The sequence below is a fragment of the Equus asinus genome, chromosome 21 (genome assembly GCF_041296235.1).
Source record: "Equus asinus isolate D_3611 breed Donkey chromosome 21, EquAss-T2T_v2, whole genome shotgun sequence".
Taxonomy (NCBI): domain Eukaryota; kingdom Metazoa; phylum Chordata; class Mammalia; order Perissodactyla; family Equidae; genus Equus; species Equus asinus.
The window spans coordinates 65,766,399-65,789,522 of record NC_091810.1 but is presented as its reverse complement, the minus strand read 5'-3'; the positions used below and the strand labels follow the sequence as shown (position 1 = coordinate 65,789,522).

Here is a 23,124-nt window from a genome sequence, read left to right as displayed (position 1 = left end):
TAGCACCTACTGTGAGCCAGGATCTCTTCTGAGAGCCGGGGCCATGTCAATGAGCAAAGCAAGCAAATATCCTACTCCATGAAGCTTGCACTCTTGTTTGGGAGAAAGATAACAAAATAAGAAAAAATATAGTAGGTCACGTTCTTCTGGAGAAAGAGATGCATACAAAGGGAATGAGGTAAAGATAGATGTATGCAATTCTAAACAAGGTAGTAGGGAGTGGCCTTCCTGAGAAGGTGACATTTTTGCAAAGAGCTGAAGGAATTGAGGGAGAGAGCCATGTGATTTTCTGAGGAAAAATGATTCTAAGGAAAGGGAACATTAAGTGCAGAAGCCCTGAGGCAGAAACATGCCTGGAGTATTTGAGGAACAGCAAGGAAGTCTGAGTGGCTGGAGCAGAGAGAGCAAGAGGAAACTAATAGTTGATAAAGTCACAGAGGAGATAGAGTAAGGTAGGACTTGCAGGTCATTCTATGATCATTTGCTTTTGTGCTGAGTGAGATGGCAAGCCAGTTAGATCTTAAGCAGAAGAGTGATATGACCAAATTTGCACTTTGGCAAGGACCACTCAATCTGCTGATCTGCTGAGTTGGGACAGGGCTGTAGATTGGCAAGGGTGAATGCAGGGACACCAGTTATGGAGCTATGGTAATAATCCAGGATAGAGATGACAGAGGACTAGATCAGTGGGCAGCAGTAGAGGTGGGAAGAAGCCACTGAATTGTGAATGATTTTGAAGGCATACTTAACAGGATTTAGTGACTGAATGCAAACGATAAAAGAAAGGGAGGAGTCAAGGATGACTTCAAGTTTTGTGGCCTGAGACACTGAAAAGTTGAGTTATCCTTTATAAGATGGAGAGGGCTGGGAAGGAGTAAGTTGGAGAAGAGCACAGTGTCTATGAGACATACAAGTGGAAATGTTGAGTAGGCAGTTGAGTATATGAGTCTGGAGATGAAAAGAAAGGGCAGATCTGGAGATATGACTTATAGATAGAATTAAAACTCATGAGATTTGATAAAATAACATTGTAGGATCTCATGTAAGGGAGGGAACACAAGATTTAGATGAGAGTGAATATTCAGCTCTCTTCTTTCCAGAAACACAAAGACCAGGTGTATGTAGAAAGTTATTTTAGTTTTTTTTCCTATTAACATGTAAGGTAAAATTAGGTTGTAGAAAGTAAGTTTAAATATTTAGGCATGCACATACATGCAGTCATGCACACATGCACTCAAGTAATAGCTCTGAAAAAATGTGGGCAACATTGAATGGGCTCTTTTTGAAACTTGGCCCGTGATGAATATAACAGCAGTTACAGGCCTTGAGGCAAATCTTTCTTCCTGGTCCTAAGTCTGATTATTTGGGAAGTGCGCTATATATTTTCCATGTTACAAAGTACAAGGGGATCTTGTGTTGTTTCATCTACATAGATAATAGAAAATTGTTTAAATTAGTTTGGAAAAAAGATGAGTAGTAGCTTCTTGAAGATAATTTCATTCCTCTGTGTCCCCCCTCTGCACAATTAGTGATTTTGTTTGAAACTTTGGTTTTAAGAATATTTTCTGGAAGGTAATTTCTTTGTCCTTTGTGAATTGTAAAATAATGTTCTCTAGTCAAGCAAGATTTATTTCTTTAATGAATCTTTGTGAAATCTAGGGGCTGGTTGAGGGGTACCAATACATGCCAAACACTGTGCTGAGCATTTCATAAATATCCTCACCTAATGTGCCAAGCAGCCTTGTGATTTTGGTATAGTGAGCTTCAATATTGGCTGAGAAAAGCAAGATTCAGAGACTAAGCAACTGATCAAGTAGTAAAATGAGTATTTGTAACTCAAATCCTGTGTTCTTTTCTCTATACCATACTGCATTTCTCTATACCATTCTCTGTATTCCACATTTCTTCAAAATTTCTGCCTACAGTTTAAGCCAAGCAGATCATCCTAAAGTTTAAATCTACCTGCTGTTAATTCCCTGGAATTAGTGTTTATTCTCTTTCAATCATGTGACTAAGCACACATTTCAATAGTGAATTGTGTGGACAGCATCTTCCCTTGGAGAAGTCTCTTATATGTTCACTGTGCCACTACCTTAATCCTCATTGCCCACTGAGTGACTGTTTCTGTCATTAGCTTCATTTCATAGACTTGGTAATGGAGAAGTGAAAGACCAGTCTTAAGGTCAGACAGAGGTGACACCGTGGGCTCAGTTCTCTAGTAAGGCATCATTTCTTTTGGGTGTATACCACCTGCTGGTGCATTGTAAGTGTTTGATGAAGGGGTCATTCAATTTAGTGCATCAAATGCTTTATCATGTTTGTGCACATTTCTCCAATGTATGCTCGTTTGGCCTGCACAAATCCCAAACCAGTCTGATTACCTTTTGATGCTTTTTCATCTTTTGTTCTGCCTTATTATTCCTAGGAAGTTAAAAAAAAATGTATCCTGAAATATGACATTTGAATTTCAATGACTCTAAGAACAGAAGGCGTAAGTGGCCCTAAATTCAGCAAATAGGTTGGCAAAGATTACAAAGATGGGTCATACTACTGTAGTAGGTGTGTGAGGAAAATGGAACTTTCATATGCTGTTGGCAGAGGTATAATTGGTATAAATTTGGGGGACCACCTGAAACATTAGATTAGTATTCCCTTTGATAAAGCAATTCTACTTCTGGAAATGTATCCTCTGGATATACTCACACAGTTACTGGAGTTAAGGTATCTGTGCAGAGATAGCTGGGCCAAAATATTTGCTTACTGTACTGTTATTGAAAAGCAAAGGACTGGTCTATGACTTTCTAAAAACAAACAAAATAGAAATTAAGCTCTGAATTTGTATTGTTTATTATTTTGTAATGCAACAAGCCTTATTCTTTCTCTATTAAAAAATTTGAAACCATAGAAAAGTAAGAAAGACAGAAAAAGAAAGTGTATTCTTGATGCCACCACCCATAGACAACCGTTTTTAAGAAGTTGATGTGTTTCCTTCTAGTTGTTTTCTATGCAAATATGATGTGTGCCAACATGATTATTTTTTCTGCTTTCTCCATATAACTTTATAACATTGATATTTTCTTTTATCAAAGCTTTCCATAAGAATCATTTTTAATAACCACAAGAGTCCCCATTATAGGGAAGTATAGTTTATTAAACTTTCCCATCATGTAGGATATTTAGTTTTTTCTAGTTTTGCTTAGAAGTACACTTTCTGATGGTCTCAGGGCAAAAAGTACCTACACGTCTCTTTTTTATTAGTTAATTTCTTTGTCCCACATATCCTCGTAGATTCCAGTTTGCTGAAGCTTCATTAATAGAGTCTGCGTCAGTATATTCTAATTTGTCTCTCTCTTGGAAAATCACCTTTATGGCTGGTACCGTAAGTCAAAAAAGTTATAAGCAATGTAAATATCTCACATATATACTACATTTTTTCTTTTTATTTCAGCCGTAACATTTGATTTTAATGTACATATTTTTGGATTTGGGAGTGGCACAGTTGATGTTATTGGTGGTTGTCTTGCATCTTTTAAGAGCTTGGACTCTGGAGTCAATGGCCTGGGTTTCAATCTTGACTCTGGCAGCTATGTGATTTTAGGTGGGTACTTTATCCACTTGAAGCTTCCTTTTTTCTTATCTGCAAAATCATGATGACAATAATCCCCACCTTGAAGGCTAAATATAAGTGTTGGAGATGATACAAGGCACGGGGCTTAACACATAGTAGGTGCTTAATACCAGGGAGTCATCATTACTATTGCTACTTTTTGCTCATTATTCACGCTGTTCTTTTGATATTGTTATCGCTTTTGTTTTGCTTTGTTTTTCCCACACACTTTCTCTTCACTTTTAGTCAAGGATCTTTTCCTCAGCTATAAATTATGTTAAGCTTATGTATTCGTTTCTGTAATAATCACATTCTCCCTTCTTCTTCTTCTCCTCCTTTTCTTTCTCTTCTGTCTCTTTCCCCACTCCCAAGTATTGCTAAAATATGAATTATAAATTACTAGCAGTAAAATTATAACAAAATCATGAGTTCCAGGGTTTTTTTTTAATATCTATATGGGTTGGTAGCTTTTAAATCAGAACTACTAAATTGCTGATTTTTAAAAATCTTTAGCATTTCTATAAAAGCACAGTTCTTCAGTGTGTATTGTAATGAGGTCATTGACCCATTAGGACTACAGAGAAATATGGCTCTTACAATTCGCTCACCCACCTCATCAGCAGTAAACTTTAGACTCATTGATTCTAGTGCAGACTTCAAAATGAAGGAGGAGAAGCAGAAAAATTATTTACCTGCATGACATACCTGCATGTTGATAATCATGTGTTTAGATCTCTTCATTATGCCCTGTGGTTTTTCTGGATCCCTGACTTCGGATTTTGCCATAGACATTTTGCATTTCTTGGGGGAAAAAATTCATAAAAATCATGACAAGCCACACTTTTTGAAGGTACCCATTGTCATCATCAGTCAGATTCTCACGGGAAATAGAAGCCACAGAAGAACAATCATAAATGACAGTTCTTATTATATAATTTGTATGCACTGACATTTGCTACCCTGTCTTTAGTATAGAGCTTAAAAGATCTCCTTTCCTGATGTTTTTAATCTTCCCCTTCTTTTAGTTTATAAAAATAACATTAAACATAAACTAATAATAATTATAGCAATACTACCGACATATCTGAAGTCTTTTGTAAATTTTCCCCCAGAGACAAACTTTGTCATTTTTGTATATAAACCTTCCCATCTTTCTTCATACATGCATTCAAGTCTATATACTTGTGTATGTCACATATCTGTATTACATACACTTTAAAAGTAGTGTTAGGGTTTTTTCCCCTAAAAGTGAACTCTGAGGCAGATTTGAGTGTATTTAGTTTATTCGGGAAGTGATCTTAGAAGATAGAAGTAAAGGAGTGGGGAAAATGAGAGAGGAATGGGAGACAAGTCCAAAAAGTTTGTTTTAATAAGCAGATTTTGGCTGTGAGTGATTGAGTTCAGTTCTGCTGGGGAAGCTCTGAGGAACCGTATGAAATGCACCCCAGATGAGGAGGCTGGAGCATTTATTGTCCAACTTCCGTGCTCTCTTGGTTGAAGTTTGCCCCTGGGATGTTAACTCCCCTGCCCCTTGGGCTCTGCCTGTGCGCAGATGAGCAACCTTCTGCAGCTTTGAAAAACGTTGGGTGGAGAGACCTCCAGCGCTGACTGGCAGTGATGCCTGTGACTGTCCCCCACGGTTGTGCTGTAATCAGATGGGCCCATGACCTGTGCTGTGGTACAGTATGAGCATCAAGCATCCTCTGTAATCCTGTCTTGCCTGCTATTCTTCAACTAGCTTTTTAAAAAATTCAGCAATGTATCGTGGATACATTTCCAAGTCAGTACATGCACACATACTTTTTATTTTGAATGGCAGCATTCCTTCCTGAATATTAGAGTGGGCTAGTTAATTATTTGAGTGAGAACAATGCCAGTTTTTGTCTCATTTTACTGTGTGAACTTAAAAGTATGCTAAGTAATCCTCCCTAAAACCCAGAGTGATTTAACTTCTTTTCAAACAGTGCATCTCAAACTCTTATGTACACATAAATCACCTCCGGACCTTGTTAAAATACAGATCTGATTTAGCAGGTCTGGAGTGGGACCTGAGATTCTCCATTTCTAATCAATTCCCAAGTGTTGCTGATCTACAAAGTTTGCTTTGAGTTCAAGGTTCTACCACGAAATAACCCGAAGAGAACTTGCACATGATGAAAATATTCTTTATAAAATCTGGAAAGTTTTCATAAAGATTGACGCATTGAACTAGGAGTCAGGAGAATGTAATTTCCAGCTACGAACTTGCTTTGGAAACTGGGGCAAGTCTTTCTTCTCCTCTGAGGAAATCCTGGACATGCCTATCATTCAGTTGCCTTGGTTCTAATGTTGTATTTTATGATCCAATGTGTTCATTCCTTTGCTTGCAAAGAAAACATGCTTCTTGTCTGCTCAGTTCTATAAATGTGTTTGGCTAAGCTAGACCATAAAACCGGATTTAGGATATTCCGGGGTTCCTGAATGTTTACATTTATACATCATCACTACTCTTATGAGTTGAAATTAAATGAATCAGATCACAAACTTAGATGTCTAATGGATATATCAAACTTAAAGTATCCAAAAGACACTTCTAGATTCTCTCTTCAGATTTGGTCCTCCCTGTCTTCTATTACAATAAAAAGTAACTGTGTGATTGAAGATGTAAATGTCACTTCCTTTCTCTAATTCCTCATATTCCAGCCATCAGAAAGTATGTAGAATCTACCTGAAAAATAGATTTTTTAAAATCTACTTTTCTCTACCACTATCTCCACTGTTGTTTCCATAATCACTCCCTGATCTGCTCAACAGTTTCCCAGCGCCTGGGAACCCTGCCCCATTTCTTAGCTCTCCATTCTCTTAACAAATTTCTTTCCTCAACATGTCAGACCGTTGTCTTTCCCCACTTGCACTCTTCATTGCCTTCCCATTGCACGTGGGAACATAATCCCACTTCCCGGCATGGAGGCCAGCATGGCCTACAGTGTCCCATATGATCTGGCCCCTGCATACCTTTCCAAGTTACTTCATGCCACGACCTCCTAGTTCACTGTGTCCCAGACCCACTGGCCTTTTTGCTGTACCTTGTGCATAGGAAGATCTTTCCTACCTGAGGAACTTGGCCTTTCCACATTCCTGAAAAATATTTTGAATTCTATGAATTTTACAGTGTTTTTCTGTTCAGTTAACCTGAAATTCATCCATCCTTTCTCTGTGTAAATTTTATCATATTTAGCTATTTTAAGTCTTAATCTGGCAATTTTTAAAGGTTCACAAGGAAATGAAGATAGAAAGAGAAAAATAAAAGGAAGCCATGATTTCTGACCTTGCTGCCCTTCCTTGCTGTCTTCTTTGATTTCTGATTTCCTTTATGCTAAAACAGGTAGTTTTCACAGACTAGCTAATAATTTAAATGCTATTACCTATGAATAGATACATTTTGATTTAGTGCTTTCTTTAATGTAAGCTTCTGAAATTGATGTAGTTACCTATTCCCTCAAGTGCTTAATTTTATTTTCCTTCTCATTTACTCGAGAAGAAAACATAGGCAGACACCCAGTGAATGTGTATAGCAGCTTAAGACTTAAGAGGAGAAGATATAGATATTAACATCTATAAAGTATCCATTTAATTCTCACAGTAACCCTAATGGTTGCAGTATCCTTCTTTTAAATGATCTGGATACAAAGCCTTAAAGGGATGAACTCACTAGTTCAGAATTATAGTGTGTGTGTGTATATGTATATGTACAATCTCCATACATATAAAGTTATATGTAGCTAATATGTAAGTGCTTCTGAATTTGAAACCAGATTGGCCATGGAAATCCCTGGAAGTTTTCCATTGTATTGGCATTTTTCTCACTGGAGTCTGTGGAAATTATTTTCAAGGATTCATGAGTTCCCTATGAGAATTTGTCAATTTGGGGCTTTGTAGTCTATGATAATCTTTAAAAAGTTATGAAAGCATATTTGAGGTCATCTGGTTGAGCAGTTGATGTCACCACCTGTGTCTGTATTTGTGTCTATAATCAACATTGTGCCAAGGAGACCCACTGTCACTGTCTGGGGCTAATGAGGAAAGAACAATGCAGACGTAATAAGTAAATAATGCTTTTAAGCCAAATGAAAGCTGTTAGCCTGGCAAGCTACGTTCAGATGAAGGTTTCATAGTGATTCAAATAGAGAAAAGTAGTGGAAGAATCAGAATGCCACATGGCAAAAAGAATATAGCCCATGAATTTCAAAAGTATTTGGTACTGTAATAGTAACGTATTCACATTACAAGGGGCAATTTAGATTTGGCAAAACTATATCATCCGTGATATTAAATTAATGTTTTAATAGTATTGGTTGTCCAACTTTGTTTTTGCGTAATTTTAAAGTGTATTTGGCTTAATATTTGCATTCACACTATAAACAGAGGCATTTATACCTCATTAATTAAATGCACATATTTAAGTTCTCTTTAATAAAAATAATCAAATCAACACTGAAAGTCTATTATATATGTTTATATAAAATATATAAATGATATTTACTGATAGATATGTAATTACAGTGTGTGTGTATATTATTTCTTTTTCTTTCTTTCTTTCTTTCTTTCTTTCTTTCTTTCTTTCTTTCTTTCTTTCTTTCTTCCTTTCCTTCCTTCCTTCCTTCCTTCCTTCCTTCCTTCCTTCCTTCCTTTCTTTCTTTTCTTTCTTTCTTTCTTTTCTTTCTTACTTTCTTTAATGGGGTTGATACCAGGGTATCTCAACCTTGGCATGACAGATACTTTCTTTCACAGATAATTCTTTGTTGCAGGGGGTTTCCTGTGTGTTGTGGGGTACCAGGAGCAGCCCCTTCACTGTGGTTGTGACAAACAAAAATGTTTCACATATTGCCAAGAATCCCTTGGGGGGCAAAATTGCCCTGTTTCAGAATCACCGATCTATGCATTACTCAAATATAGTAACCACTGTCTTATCCCATTATTACTATCATGGTTGCCAAGTGGTGATTTTGTGATCTGAACATTCCTTTGTCATTTACTAGTTTGCGTTCTACTTTAAGGAATCCCTCATTTATTTAGGTTTTCACTTATATTAGAAGAGACTCATAGATTCTTATTTTATTTTATGTGTTAAAGTTGTTACTGACATTTTGTATATTTATGTTGAAACGTTTTGACTAGAGCTCTAACAAGGTAAAGATAAATGATGGATGTGAACTAGCTATTCTTTCTCTCCTCTTTAGTGTAGTATATTAGCTACTTTGCGGTCCTATTCAGGTATTAGGGTAATCCAGCAGAAGCTACCGTTGTCTCAAAGGTTGGGTGCCAGTTCTGCCTGAGTGATTCATTGAAGTGGAGCTGAAGGAGCGCAAGTCACTCTCTCCTTGGAAGCCAGGAGCATTTTATTGTTCTTAACTGTGCTGAGAATGCCAATGACTCTAAAGCTGGGGAAAAAAGACTCTTAATGAGTTTCAGCATTTTAATGTACTGCAGGTTCCCAATTGTATGAATTTAAGAAGCTTAGCAATTCGGTATCTTCTGAATAATAGCATTTATTTTATACTCTAAATACTCCCGAGGAAGTCTGAATAACATTGCAGCTTCTTTGGTGTAATAGCTTTGGTGGGCTAATTGACTTGAACAGTGGAATTGCTTCTTAAAAAAAAAAAAAAGCCACATGGTTTTGATTAATGAGCCCAGTAATAAATCATTAATCTTTTTAGCTCATAAATGATAGGAACAGTGTTCTGTTTCCCCCCCGTGATATATTTCTAGATTCTCTTGCTGATACAGTGGCCACATTTTATGGATCTTATCAGTTTTGTATGCCCATCTCCACATAATTTAATATAATATCTAGTAAGCTTGCACTTATGAGGAAGGCAATGGGACAGATTTTAAATAACAGTAATATTTCTTTTATGAACATGACTTACATTTAGTTAGTAACTGTTCTCTTGCAATGTCCTAAATTTCTTTATTTATATAATTTAATAATAATTATAGAAAGAATAATGAGTTATCGAGCTTCTCCTATGTCCCTGGCACTCTACTAGATTTTCAGTATATTGTGTCATTGAATTCTCACAATAACTGTCTGACGTTATTAGTACTATTATTTCCATTTTATGGTTCAGGAAATTTCCTGAGAAATGTTAGTAACTAGTTAATGTCATAGAACTAGTTAATGTCAGAGCCACCATGTCACTATCTGTTTGCAGATTATTCTTACCTGAAGTTTTCTGGAGGTTTATGGATAAAATTATTTTTTGTTGAAATTGAAATATATAAATAGTTCAGCCCAAACTGAAATTTTTGGTTGGCTTAGAGCTTAACATATCCCAGGGTTTTTAAAAAATATTTCAAGAATTAATTTTCCTGTTCATCATGTAGGTGAAAAACCATTTAGATCATCTAATTACCATTTTGAGGAAAACAGAATTCCAAGTTATGAACTGGAAGAGTGTGGAAGGCAGATATCTATATTCTTGGCTGCCCTAATGTGTTAGCTAACAGAAATAGCTCTTTATTGTTGACATTTGGTTGTCAACTATCCACTAGGCTGAACTCCCTAAGGTAGGCAGGGATCATGGCCTATCACATTTGTGTCCCCAGGATTTAACTTAGTGGCTGGCATATACTAGATTAAATGTTTAATGAGTGGGTGAATGAAGGTCAATAGTAATGATGTCAAAAATAAGTGGATGATCCATTTAGTAAAGTGTCTTGAGCCGAGATATGTAAATCAACACATGACTTTGACTTGGATTAGTGTTGTGACCCTGAGTGCCTCCACTTGGTCAAGTGCACTAGTCTACTGGGCCACAGAACTTCTGTATATAGAACTGAATGGAAAACTGAGAGGTAAGCCTTCCTTTTTCATTTCTAGGCAGTCTTGGTGAAATCGTTTAACTCACTGTTGAGTCATATTAAGAATAAGACTTATCGAGCCAGCCCTGAAGGTCTAGTGGTTCAAGTTCCATGCACTCCACTTCAGCAGCCTGAATTGGTTTCCCAGTCCCAGAACCACACCACCCATCTGTCAGTTGCCATGCTGTGGCAACAGTTCAAAGAGAAAAACTAGAAGGACTTACAACTGGGATATACAACCAGGCTTGGATCTTTGGGGAGAAGAAAAAAAAAGAGGAAAGATTGGAAACAGATGTTAGCTCAGGGCGAATCTTTCCCTGCAAAAAAAAAAATATATGGTAACCTACTTAAATTTAAAAAAAATAAGATATCTCTTTCCCACTGATGAGTTTTAAGAAAATTACAATTAATGTATGTGCCAAATAAAAACTGGCAATGATGGCGGAAGCTACTCTTTTAAAAGGCAAAGTGGTTTATCTCATATGAACACCTTCAACCAACAGTTGTACCTCCTCTTGGCTGTTTCTCTACCAAGGTCACAATGTTAATATAAGAAATAGAAGCAGGACAGTAGCACCTAGTTAGTTTCCTTTTCCTGGCCCCCCATGCAATCCTGCATTGAAAGATTGGTCTTCATTGTGAGACACACACACACATGTGAACCCATACTGATGTACCCACACCCACAGACATGCACACACCCCATACACATTTTCTCCAAGCTGATGTTAAGGATCATAGGCCACCAAATGTTTTGCAGCCTGTTCAGGCTCTCTTTGAAAAGACTAGGATTAAATAAACCTAGGATATGCCATCCTTCACTTAGACTGACAGGATTTAAATGTACAGCTGAATTTGTTTTTTTTTTAAAGTGCTGATGTAGAGCTGACTGCCTCCTCTTCCTCTGTAACATGTGAAATGTGCGTTGCTTCACAAAGACAGTTTCCTGTGAAATTGATATTGGACAATTTAGGAATAAAAGTAGATTCAAGCAAAACAGCAATGCAGGGGCTGGCCCCGTGGCCGAGTGGTTGGTTTTGCATGCTCTGCTTCCACAGCCCAGGGTTTCACTGGTTTGGATCCTGGGTGTGGACATGGCACCATTTGTCAGGCCATGTTGGGGCAGTGTCCCACGTGCCACAACTAGAAGGACCCACAACTATAATATGCAACTATGTACTGGGGGAATTTGGGGAGAAAAAGCAAAAAAAAAAAAAAGGCAGATTGGCAACTCAGCTCAGGTTAGCTCAGGTGCCAGTCTTAAAAAAAAAAAAAAAAACAGCAATGCAACAGCAACATTTTGTATACAAAGCTGGGTTTTTTTCACTTTATATATATTAAACATACATATGTATTTTTAATTTATCCTTATGTAATAGAGGTTAGAAGAAACTAGCTGGGTATGTTTTTCTTACTAACTTGGGAAATTTTATTGCTCTAGCCTTGCAAGTAAGACTTAACTTTGGGTCTTCTTTCACTACCTCATTTCCTCGATCTGATTAAGTGATTTCCATTCTTAGTCAGAAAGGTAAATTGTGCTGCTAAGTAGGTTTACACGTTGAACACCTGTAGGAATCCATCCACTGGTGACTCCTTCCTCTTGATCTCTCAGAAAAAGTTGTAAGGCAGCCATTAAACACACTGCTCTTATCTTGAAATCTCAGGCATCTGATCCAAATAGATTGGGATTTGAATTCTAGTTGGATTCCTTAATAGCTGTGTGATCTTGGGCAACTGCGTAGTTTCTTATGACCTCAGCTTTCTCACATGTAAAATGAGGACATTAACTGTATTTATCTCAAGGGTTGTTTTAAGGACTAAAACCATAATAAGTTTAAATAACTTTAAAGCATAGTGCTTGGCACATAGTAAGCTTAAAATTAGTATTAGATCATGTTGTACCATAAAACAGTAATAATATGAATCCTATCTGATGTAGGGGAGGAAGAACTATTCCTCTACCCTCTAGGTTCTTCTGGCTGGTCTAAGAATTAAATTGACGTGAGACAAACTTACAGGAGAAAACCAAACAAATTTAATAGCATGTATACATGGGAGAAACCCCCCAAAATTGAATAACTCATCCAAATGGCTGAAGCCACCACCTTAAATACCATCTTCGGCTAAAGACAAAGGAGGATGTTTGCGGTAGTGGTTTGGGACTTCAAAGGGGAGGAAAGCAATTCATGTGGAGATGGAAAAGCAAATATTTGGTAAAGAAATGTTTGCCATGCCTTGCAAAGACGATGGGACCTGGAGAGGACTTTGATCAAATGCGCCTTGCTAGGTTCCTCCCTGTCTACCACATCTGGTACATACTATACTAGTTCTCTATAGTATTATCTCCTTCCTAGAACAGGCCTTCTATCTTAAATTCTTTTTTTTTTTTTTTGCTTTTTCTCCCCAGTTGTACATTTTAGTTGTGGATCCTTCTAGTTGTGCTATGTGGGACACCACCTCAACATGGCCTGATGAGCTGTGCCATGTCTGCGCCCAGGATCCAAACCAGCGAAACCCTGGGCTGCCAAAGTGGAGCACGCGAACTTAACAACTGGGCTGCAGGGCCAGCCCCTCTTAAATTCTTTTAGGTAGTTAGGGGGAAGGTCAAAGTTTCTCTCTGAGTCTTTTGTTCCTAAAAATAATCAAGACAAAGAGACACATTTTGGAATGGCAAATTCTGATCCCCCACACCAACAACAAGTAATTTATATGATGTGATAATAATGTTAATCTTATGTAGCAATCAATATTTCAGCATAAGTATTTCTACTAAAAATTTATTTGTTGTTTACAGGAAATTTAAATTTAACAGGGTGTCTTGTATTTTATCAGGCTGCTCTAATTTTGTAGGACATAGTGTTTGCCACGTGAGCTCTGTTGCATAATTCCAAGAGTCACCATTAGTGCTGTGGTTGTAGGGGTGCCATTTACATAGAGTACAATGAGAATGGTTGCCCTTGGGTGGAACTCTATCTCCCTAACATCCTTTATATCTCAGTGATCCATTTGTGGGTGTACACTAAATATGCTTGTGAGCCTAAGCTGTCATATTCTAGGCAGAAGATATAAAAATGGTTTGCATCTGTTCTATATTTGTTGTGATTATTCCAGAATAAATTAATAGGGTACCATAGTAAACTTACGACTATATTCATGTCATTTCCATAATTCCAGTTGTTTGAAGGAGGAACATGGTCATTATCAACAAATCGGGTGACAACTTCCTATCCCAGAGTTCACAGCAGGCTGATAAAATAGATATAATAGGTATCTCTGGGAAGCCCCTTCAGCAAGGTGAATTAGACTCTGAGAAGATGTGGTGCGATTTGTTTACAATATTGAGTAGTTCTCTATAGTTTTGTTTCCTGTTCTTATTTTTGACTGTCAGGACCCTGAGTACAAACGCATACATATTTGTGATATAGTAATATATTACAATAAAAACTATAGAGAGATCTCAATATTGTAAAATGTTAATTTAGCATTTTCTCACAGGAGAAACCATCACATCAGGGCTGATAACGTGATACTGAGCTCGAGTTCATGAGGTGCATGTGGAGGGAGAAGTCAAGGAAAGCCAGGAATCCAATCTGGCCACCTGTTCCAGGACCACAGGTAATACAAATTCAGTTGTAAAGACTCAAGAGGCTCATTTAATCATTCACTGCTCATCTCAACTTGAGGCTGATCTAGAAATGAAAGCCAGCCACAGCCTTAAGGAACAGGACAAATGACAGGTGGTTCAGGTTGTCCTGTGCACTGGCCATGGTTTCATAGTCAGGCCTCTGCTGAGTTTGTTATCTAGAATTAAACCCTCTGAACTTGAGGATGTGAGCTCCAATTGCCAGTGCTGTGCTTACATTAAATCTAAAATAATTAAATGCTCTTTTAAAACATATGTCCTGTAGGGAAATTGTTCTTAATGGTGCCTAGAGAGGAAAAACTCATAGTCACCCTCCTCTTACTTCATCACCATGTGAAGCTAGAAGAGAAATCACCCTCTCTCTTTTAGTGGAGGGAGAAGGCAATTGAAAACACAGGGCAGCCCCCTTCACTGCTTAGCAAACAGGATGGAGGACACCTTTATTAGTCACCCTTTAGGAGTGAAAACCTGCTTCTTGGCTGTCCTTCTTTACTCTTCCTTTTGCTCTTTAGTGCATTACCTGGGATGTATGCTCCTGGAGCACCTGTCTTAGAGGAAGACTGTGCCTCTCTCTTTACAAAGGCTATGGCTATGCGGCTAGGGAAAGCAGAAGTCCTAGTGTGACGGTCAGAGCTGAGCATGTGTCCTTATGTTTTCACAGCAATACAGACTTGACAAAATTAATACATTGTATTAGTTATGGTTTTCCAGAGAAACAGAACTAATAGGAGATATACATGTATTTATTTATTATATGATTATTATATGAAATCCACTCACAGGATTATGGAGGCTGACAGGTCCCAAGATCCACAGTCAGTAAGCTGGAGACTTGGTGGGGGGGTGATGTTGTATTCCAGTGTGAACCCAGCCGGCTTGAGACCCAGAAAGAAACAATGTTTCAGTTTGCGTCCAAAGGTGGGAGAAAAACTCCTGATGTCCCAGCTTAAAGGCCATCAGGAAGGATGAATTCTCTCTTAATTCAGAGGAGGATCGACCTTTTTGTTCTCTTCAGGCCTTCAATTGATTGGATGAGACTACCCACATCAGAGAGGACCATCTGTTTCCTTCAGTCACTGATTTGGATTCAAATGTTAAACTTATCCAGAAAACACTCTCACAGATCTATCCAGAATATTGTTTGACCAACTATCTGGGCACCTTGTGGCCCAGTCAAGTTGACATATAAAATTAACCATCACATGTATGTACAAGACTGAAGCCAAGTATGGCCAGTATGGCTGGCGTCCTGCAGATCTCATCTAGAGGTGCTCTAACTCCAACAGCCCTGCACCAGATGTGCTGAGAATACTACTGGAAGGGTGAGAACATATTTGTACAAAATTAGTGTTAAACTAATTCCAAAACTTCTGCCTCTTCCTGGGCAGCTCTGACAGGGTAGGTTCTGACTCCTTACTTGTGTTTTCAGGGTGAACAAAAACATTAAGTTTGTATCATTATTAATTTTTGAAATGCTACAGCATTTCAAATAGACTATTCCATTAAAAAACAATTCCTCCTTTGTGTCCTCATTGATTTTCCTTTCCACAGGTGAAATCCATTGAATAACAGTATTTATAGGCAATCTTGAGTTGGTGTAGTGTAGTAGAAAGAGGACTAGATCAAGAGTCAAAGAATATCCCTTTTGATGTCATTTATTCGCTTACTAGCCATGGGACTTTGGTACTGTCTTAAGATGTCAGAACTGATATCATTTGTAGAGTGGAGATGATAACTCTTGCCCTATCTCCCTCATAGGGTTATTATAAAGGGCCACATGAAATAAATTGACCCTGAAACACTTTGAATACTGTAAAATTCTGCTCTATGTAAGGTAATAGTCTTGTTATCTTCAGTCTATATGAACATCTCTCTCAGTATGTTTTTAAAATATTACAGTCATAGGTTTGCTTTAGAGTTGTTTCGAACTTCCTCAGGATATTTCTGGATGTTTTGTCTTTACTGCTCAGGATAATTCATCTTGAGACAGCTCTATCTACCTTATAGTTCAAAAATGACCATAACTTGTTTACACAAAATTTTGTGATTAAAAAGGACTTAATAATATATAAAGCAAGCAAAAGCTAACAACTTACTAAGACCCATAGAGTATTACATTATGATGGAAAAAAATGGGAATATAGTCCCCTAAAACAGTATTACTTAACGTTTGGGCCACCAAATGGTATCTGTTCCCAATGAAATAAGTACAGAAATTGAGAGTAAGCATTTAAAATCTTTTATAACAATTTCACATTAACATGACATTGAATCCAGATGCAACTTTGGTTTGTTGAATGTAATAATAAAAAAAATTGCAAGTTGCATTTTGCGTATTTTAAAATTTATTTTCTATTAATTATTTTTATTGTATTTTACAAATATGGGCCTATGACAGATTGAAAACAAAATTGGTCCTCACCCCAGGTAGCTTGAGAAACATTGCTCTGAAGTCTCTAATGCTAATAACTACTTCCTAAATATTTAAATGTGGTTTTGTCAAGCATGAGTGTTATCAGATTAAGTTTTAAAATCTTGTTCTACTAACTTCTTTTTCAGCATGATGTATATAAAATAGCCATAATTCATATCCAAACAACAGAGCCCCAGATATAACCCTTGATCTAGGTACAGGCAGTGACTTTTTGTCCTCCATTTGTATTCATATGCTTGGCTACCTTGAAATGTTCTGAAGTTCTCAAGTTGTCTTAAACTGTTAAAAAGCAAATGAGTGCCCATAAATCTTATTTAGGCAGTTTACAAACATTGAAAACCCAAGAAAAGGGAAGTCATTTCAGGAAAAAAAGAATTATTTACGTATTCTTTTTTCATTTTTGTTTTTGCTGAGGAAGATTCTCCCTGAGCTAATGTCTGCTGCCAATCTTCCTCTTTTTTTGTATGTGAGCCACCACCACAGCATGGCCACTAACAGACGAGTGGTGTAGGTCCACACCTGGGAACTGGGTCCAGGTTGCTGAAGTGGAACGTGCCGAACTTAACCACTAGACCACTAGAGCTGGCCATACGTATTCTTGAGTGAAATAACATGTCTCTGCTCCTGTTAACAAGGAAGAGGGTGCTTTTCTAACTTTTTCACCATCTTTTAGCAAAACTAAATAATAAATCAAGAAATCCCTGTACAGATGAAAAGATGTAGAAACAGATCAAAATCAGGCAGTTACTTATGATGACATGGTCAGTTAAATGTAATAGATCATGAATTGTAGTCATATACTTTCACAGACTAGTACACACTGCAGGGTATTCATTCAGTGACTCTGTGTGAAATGCTGCCTAAGGCTAGGAACTTTTTTTTAAAAAATAGCTTTAACTCAATGAATAAGCAAAAGTGATTTAACAAGGAATTCAGAGATATTTATTTCTGTCTGTACTAATATTCCTTTGGACCACAAACTGCTGTCTACTATTCATTGGATTTTAAGAGAAAAGGCAGTGTCATGAAGTGGAAAGAATGTTTGACCAGGTTTAAAATGACATGGGTTCTATTTCCAGCCAGTTACTAATTAGCTGGGCAGTCTTGAGCAAGTCATAACCACTCCTCTAGCTTATGTTTTCTTCCATCTATTAGATGATCAGATAAAATAAGATACCCCCTTAGATCCATTCTGGAGCTAAATGATTCTAAAAATTTAAGTTAAAAAAGACTTTTAAACAAATCTTTTAGATTGTAATTATCACATAAGAAGATTTTTTTGGAAGGTTAAAAGGAAAGTGTTCCTTAATACATAATGCCAAAGAACCTTTTGAAAGGGATCATCTATTTACATAAACCTGATACATAAATAAAGTTGAAAGTAAAAATATGAATGTATATATTATTTTGAAATTTATTCTATACAGAAATTAAATTCTATTGTCAAATGAACACACATATTCAAGACCAATACTGCATTTCAGAGGACGGAATTACTTAACAACACTGTGCAACACTATATTCTTTCTGTGAATACAAATTAAGGAATGACACTATCCAGTGCTATATTCTCTCTGTGAATACAAATTAAGGAGTTGGGCTTGCTGTTTGAATTTGGATTCAGAAAATAGCTTACTGGGCAATCCCTTATGTACTAAGCTCTGGGTGTTTATTGCACATCATTTTGAGAAGCTGCAATGCATGCTACACTTGGAGAATTTGGAAATGGATTTGAATCAGGGTAAACTGGTACGTTGCTGCCTAGAGAAAATGAAAAAGTCTGTATAGTACCCTGGAACAGTGGGATTGGTTGCTTCTGGTTATTTAGCCTGATCGAGGATGAAGGGGTGTGGAATGTTGGGTAAATTCCAATCCATTCACGAGACTGCAATGTGCTGAAGCCCACTCTTAAGAAGCTCTGGGTTAACGCAGGTGCTCCCAAGCTGTGGAATATGTCTCTCTCATGGAACTTGAGTTGATCTAGGCGTGTAGCATCCAGGAATCACATCATAAGAAAATTGTTCTTTTCTTGATTCTTTCTCAGTTCTGATTCTTCCCAGGAAAAAATATTCCACCTGTGTTAGTGTGCTTCTCACACCTCTCTTACAATTTAAATTTAAAATTTAGTTACAAATTTTATTTGTAACTAAGAGAGAATCAACTGAAATGGTCAAAGCCTTCTGTAAACAAACAGTATCTAGCTATAATTTAAGAACATCGATTCGTTCCCTCTTCTTACAGTAACCTATTTCTGCCAAGTGATACTAGCTTTTCACTTACAGTAGCAACATAAAGTTATCTTTTTAAATGAACTCATTTAAGACCAAAGGTATTGATGTAAAGAAAACTTTCAAGTAAATTAAATAATAGTACATGGCTGGCAAAATTTTCTAAGATGATATGAAATGACTAAAGCTTGGGAAATGTTGGGCTAGTGGAAAATACACTGAGCTGGAAAATAAGAAACTTGGTTGCTCCATCTAGTTCTAACCCTGTCACTAATTATCAGATTGTGCTTGGGCAAGATGATGAATCTTTCATGCCTCCATTTCCTCATTATCCAATAAGCGTAATGATATTTGCTAAGCTACCTTTGGAGTGAGGATGTGAAGATTAAAATCAACTGATAGGTAGTGAAATACTATAAAAGTTGAAAATTGTATGTACATAAGGTATATTATCATGTATCTGAAACATCACTTTTCCTTCTCTCTTTTTTTTACCATCCCAGCAACAAAAAAAAAGAAAAATGATTATGACCATTTAGGAAAGGATAATATTATCTCTGTTTTCTCTCTTGGATCATGCCATTTATTAGTAGTGGGTATGTGTGTGCATGTGTGTGTGTGTGTGTGTGAGAGAGGGAGAAACAGAGAGAGAGAGCAAGAGAGACTGACTACAATTGTACAGTTTCTACATCTGTACTATTCCTAAATACTAAAGCTGTGTTGTCATTTTCTGATTGAGTATACGTTTATTTTCCATAGTGATAAAAAAAGTTTAAAAACTAAACTATGTTTAAAAAATGAACCTAATAATAGATCATATTTGTCTCAAAGCTTAATAAAAATATTATGACCTGTCTGAATGTTTAGAGCTGTTAAAGATAATGGAGTTTAGCTTCATATCAAAATTGTTGATTGACCTGAAGTAATATTTGGAATCTTGCTTATTGTATTTTTTCATTGTGCTTAAACCTCAAATTTTCTACAGAATATGATATCATCTCTTCACAAAAGGTATTTTACTATTACATAATGTCATTTCCTATACACTTCAGAATTTCTTTTTCCAGTTTAATCTCCCTTATCCTTGAAGTTAAGATTGTTGTTTTTGGTTAAAATATAATGGTTCAGTTAAATATCTGATATTAATGATTAATCATGTCAGATTTATGGGTTTTATTTTTGAGACGTACTTACAACTAAGTTCTATCTTATTAATTCTTTGCATGAAATAGAGAACATTCATGCACATAGAAACAATGCTAGTGATTGTTGTTCGATTCTCCATTCTATTAAGCAAGGCTTATTTAAACACTGTTGCTACTGGATTAGAAAATGATAGACATTATAATCTCATTTGTATATAAATATTCACGTATGGTCTCAGGCAGCGATTCCCAAAGTTGAACAGTCAACAGAATCACCTGAAAGGCTTGTCAAAATCACTTGGCTCACTCTCCAGTTTCTGGTTCAGTAGTTCTGAGGTAGAGCCTGAGAATTTGCATTTCTAGTAAGTTCCCCAGTGACGCTGAGACTCATGGTGCTGTTCCGGCACCACACTTTTGTTCCCCATTGGTCTAGTGGAAGACAGTATAACAGAACAGTGAAGCCCACATACTTTGGTGATACTCCCAGGTTTCAGTCCTGGCTTTGACACTTATGAGCTATGTAACTTGGACAAGTTAGGGATCACTTTTGTCATCTGTAACATAATAACAATTATATTTATTGGGGATATTGAATGAAATAATGCATATTAAGTCTTGAACACAATGCCTAGCATGCTATGAGCACTCACTAAATGCAACATTAGTAACTAGTGGTGATGGTAGTTAGAGTGTTAATAGTAGAAGTAGTAGTTGCTAGTAATAGAGAAGGATATACATATTTACTTAGTTCAATTGCAATAAAATTTTATTAGTCTTTTCTAAGGAAGCCTGGACAGAGAGCTTGGTTTTGACTGATTACATTTTTTCTATGAGAAACACTCTGGCAAGAAGAGAATTCAGTGAAAAGAAGGGATGCCCTTAGTGAAAGAACATTCAAGAGTGTGCTGGAGATTGGAATCTAGATTATGGTTTAATCAAAAGTTTATCCATTTGTGCAATATGTGTCTTAATATTCAGAACTTATTGCATTTGTTTCTTTGCTTCCCTTAGCAACAAGAGCAAGACCCAACAAACCTATACATCTCAAATCTCCCCATTTCTATGGATGAGCAGGAACTTGAGAATATGCTGAAACCCTTTGGACATGTCATTTCCACAAGAATACTAAGGGATGCTAATGGAGTCAGCAGAGGCGTTGGCTTTGCCAGGTAAACACTTGCTCTGTCTATTATTTGTCTTTCCTCATTGTTCCCTTTTAAGTCCATTCCTTTCTAGCTCTAGGTCCCAATGCAATAGACTACTCAAAGAAAAAAAACAGGGTAGCTTATCAAACTGACTGTGTCTTCGCTTGGAGCCAGAGAATTCCAATGTAATTATAAATATGTTGGTGCTTGCTAAAATATGTATGTAGAATGTTTATATGTATCTCAGGTCATAATGATATGCATACCCAATTCCCAGTCCTCTCTATGCCTGTAGATCAACAAAATCAGATGCTGCCAATTTCTGCCAGGGATAATAAATGCCCAGTACCACAAACCTAAAGAGCCCATGTGGTGAGCAAAGCATTCAAATCTTTTTGCATTGATTTCCAAAGAATGAGGTGGTAGAATTTCTCAGTCAGGATAAGAGAGGAAAGATTTAGAGAAATAGGAATTGTTGGGAAGTCCCAAGGAACCCAGAAATATAAGGGGAGGTCAAGGGGGCATTTGCATTGAAGAGGCCCTGGCTGTGTGTTTTTGATGTTTTACACAGAACAGAAAAAAAGCAAATTGCACTTTTTTCATTGTTGGAAAAGGAAGAGTAGTTTTCATTTTAACTTTAAGAGAATGTTTACAAAAGAAGATCTCAGCCAGGAATGGAGTTAAAATGGTTGTACCTGCTGTGCTTTCATGAAAAACAAAGCTAAAGAAACCACAGAGAAAAAGAAACTGCTCAGTGACAAAGAAGAAAAGTAAAAGCTGTGTCCCCATGGCTTGGTGTGTTTATGTGTCTCCAGCTGACTTCACATGGATGAATGGATGGATGTCAGTGTCATCTGGAAGTCAGCCCATTGCAGACAGGTGTGTCCACCTATGCTGAACCCTGCCATCACTTGGAAAACCATTCCAATCCAACTCTGTTAACCAACTTTGAAAGATAACAAATTATAACATAAAGGTTAACTGATCTCTAACTTGACTACCTAGAGGTCATGGACCACATTGTAAAATTGTTTATTCCCCACAATGTTCTACACACAGTAGACCAGTAGACGTATGCAAGATATATGCTTAATGATTTGAAGAGAAATAAGCAGAATGAAGAAATTCTCCCTGACCTGAATGTATGCATGAGGCGTTCAAGTTTTCAGAACCTTCTTAACTGTTGATTTTCATGGTCAAGGCAGAGCTAATCACACCACCTGGGTCTCTGAAATCTGCCAAATTAGTCATTCTTGGATAGTGTACAGCTTGCTATTGGAGGTCTGACCAGTGTGGGTGTTCACTGAAATGACTGCCATGCTTCGCTTCACACAGCATGCACATTCCTTTGGTGCTTCCCCTACCTTTTGCTCCCCCAAAAAACTCTAACAAATTAGTTTCTCCTTCATTTGTACTCCTGCTGAGAAATGAACATATTTCAAATTCATCGAGAACATATTTTCTAAGATCTATGGTGATTTTTTTTTTTAAATAAAGGATATTTGGCACAAAGTATATTAGTTTGCTAGGGTTGCCATAACAACATACAACAGACTAGGTGGCTTAAACAGAAGAAACTTATTTTGTCACAATTCTAGAGGCCAGAAGTCCAAGATCATGGCGTCAGTAGGTTTGGCTTTCTCTGAGGCCTCTCTCTTTGTCTTGATGGCCTTCTTTTCCCCATATCTTCACCTCATCTTCTCTTTATGTTTGTGTCCTAATCTCCTCTACTTGAAAGGACATCAGTCAGATTGAATTGGGACCCATCCATGTGACCTCAAGTTAATTTAAAGACCCCTTTAAAAGCCCTACCTCCTTCTGAGTTTGGGGGGAGACCCAGTTCAGCTCATTAAACTAAGTTTGGGCTATTGCTTTCTCTCATCTCTTTCTTCTCTGCACAATTTGAGTTTGCTTAAAATGAAGAATATTCTTACATGCAGAGCTAAGTAGTGCAAACTGTAAGAGGCAAAACTATAATCATAGCATGTGGTGTCATGAAAGAGTAAACCTATTAAGTTTTTATTCTTTAGGAACTGAGGCAGGATGGAAATTGTAAATTATTATTTTATGTCTGCT

General features: G+C 37.0%; 1 protein-coding gene across 13 annotated transcripts in view; it reads left to right on the top strand.

Moving 5' to 3' along the window:
* RBMS3 (RNA binding motif single stranded interacting protein 3) overlaps positions 1 to 23,124 on the top strand; it is a 1,423,334-nt gene that overhangs the window by 1,163,446 nt on the left and 236,764 nt on the right. For all 13 annotated transcript variants that reach the window (XM_070492733.1, XM_070492730.1, XM_070492739.1 and 10 more), the window contains one exon: positions 20,915 to 21,072. In XM_070492733.1, coding sequence (XP_070348834.1) covers positions 20,915 to 21,072 — 158 coding nt within the window. The remainder of the gene's footprint in view (positions 1 to 20,914; positions 21,073 to 23,124) is intronic.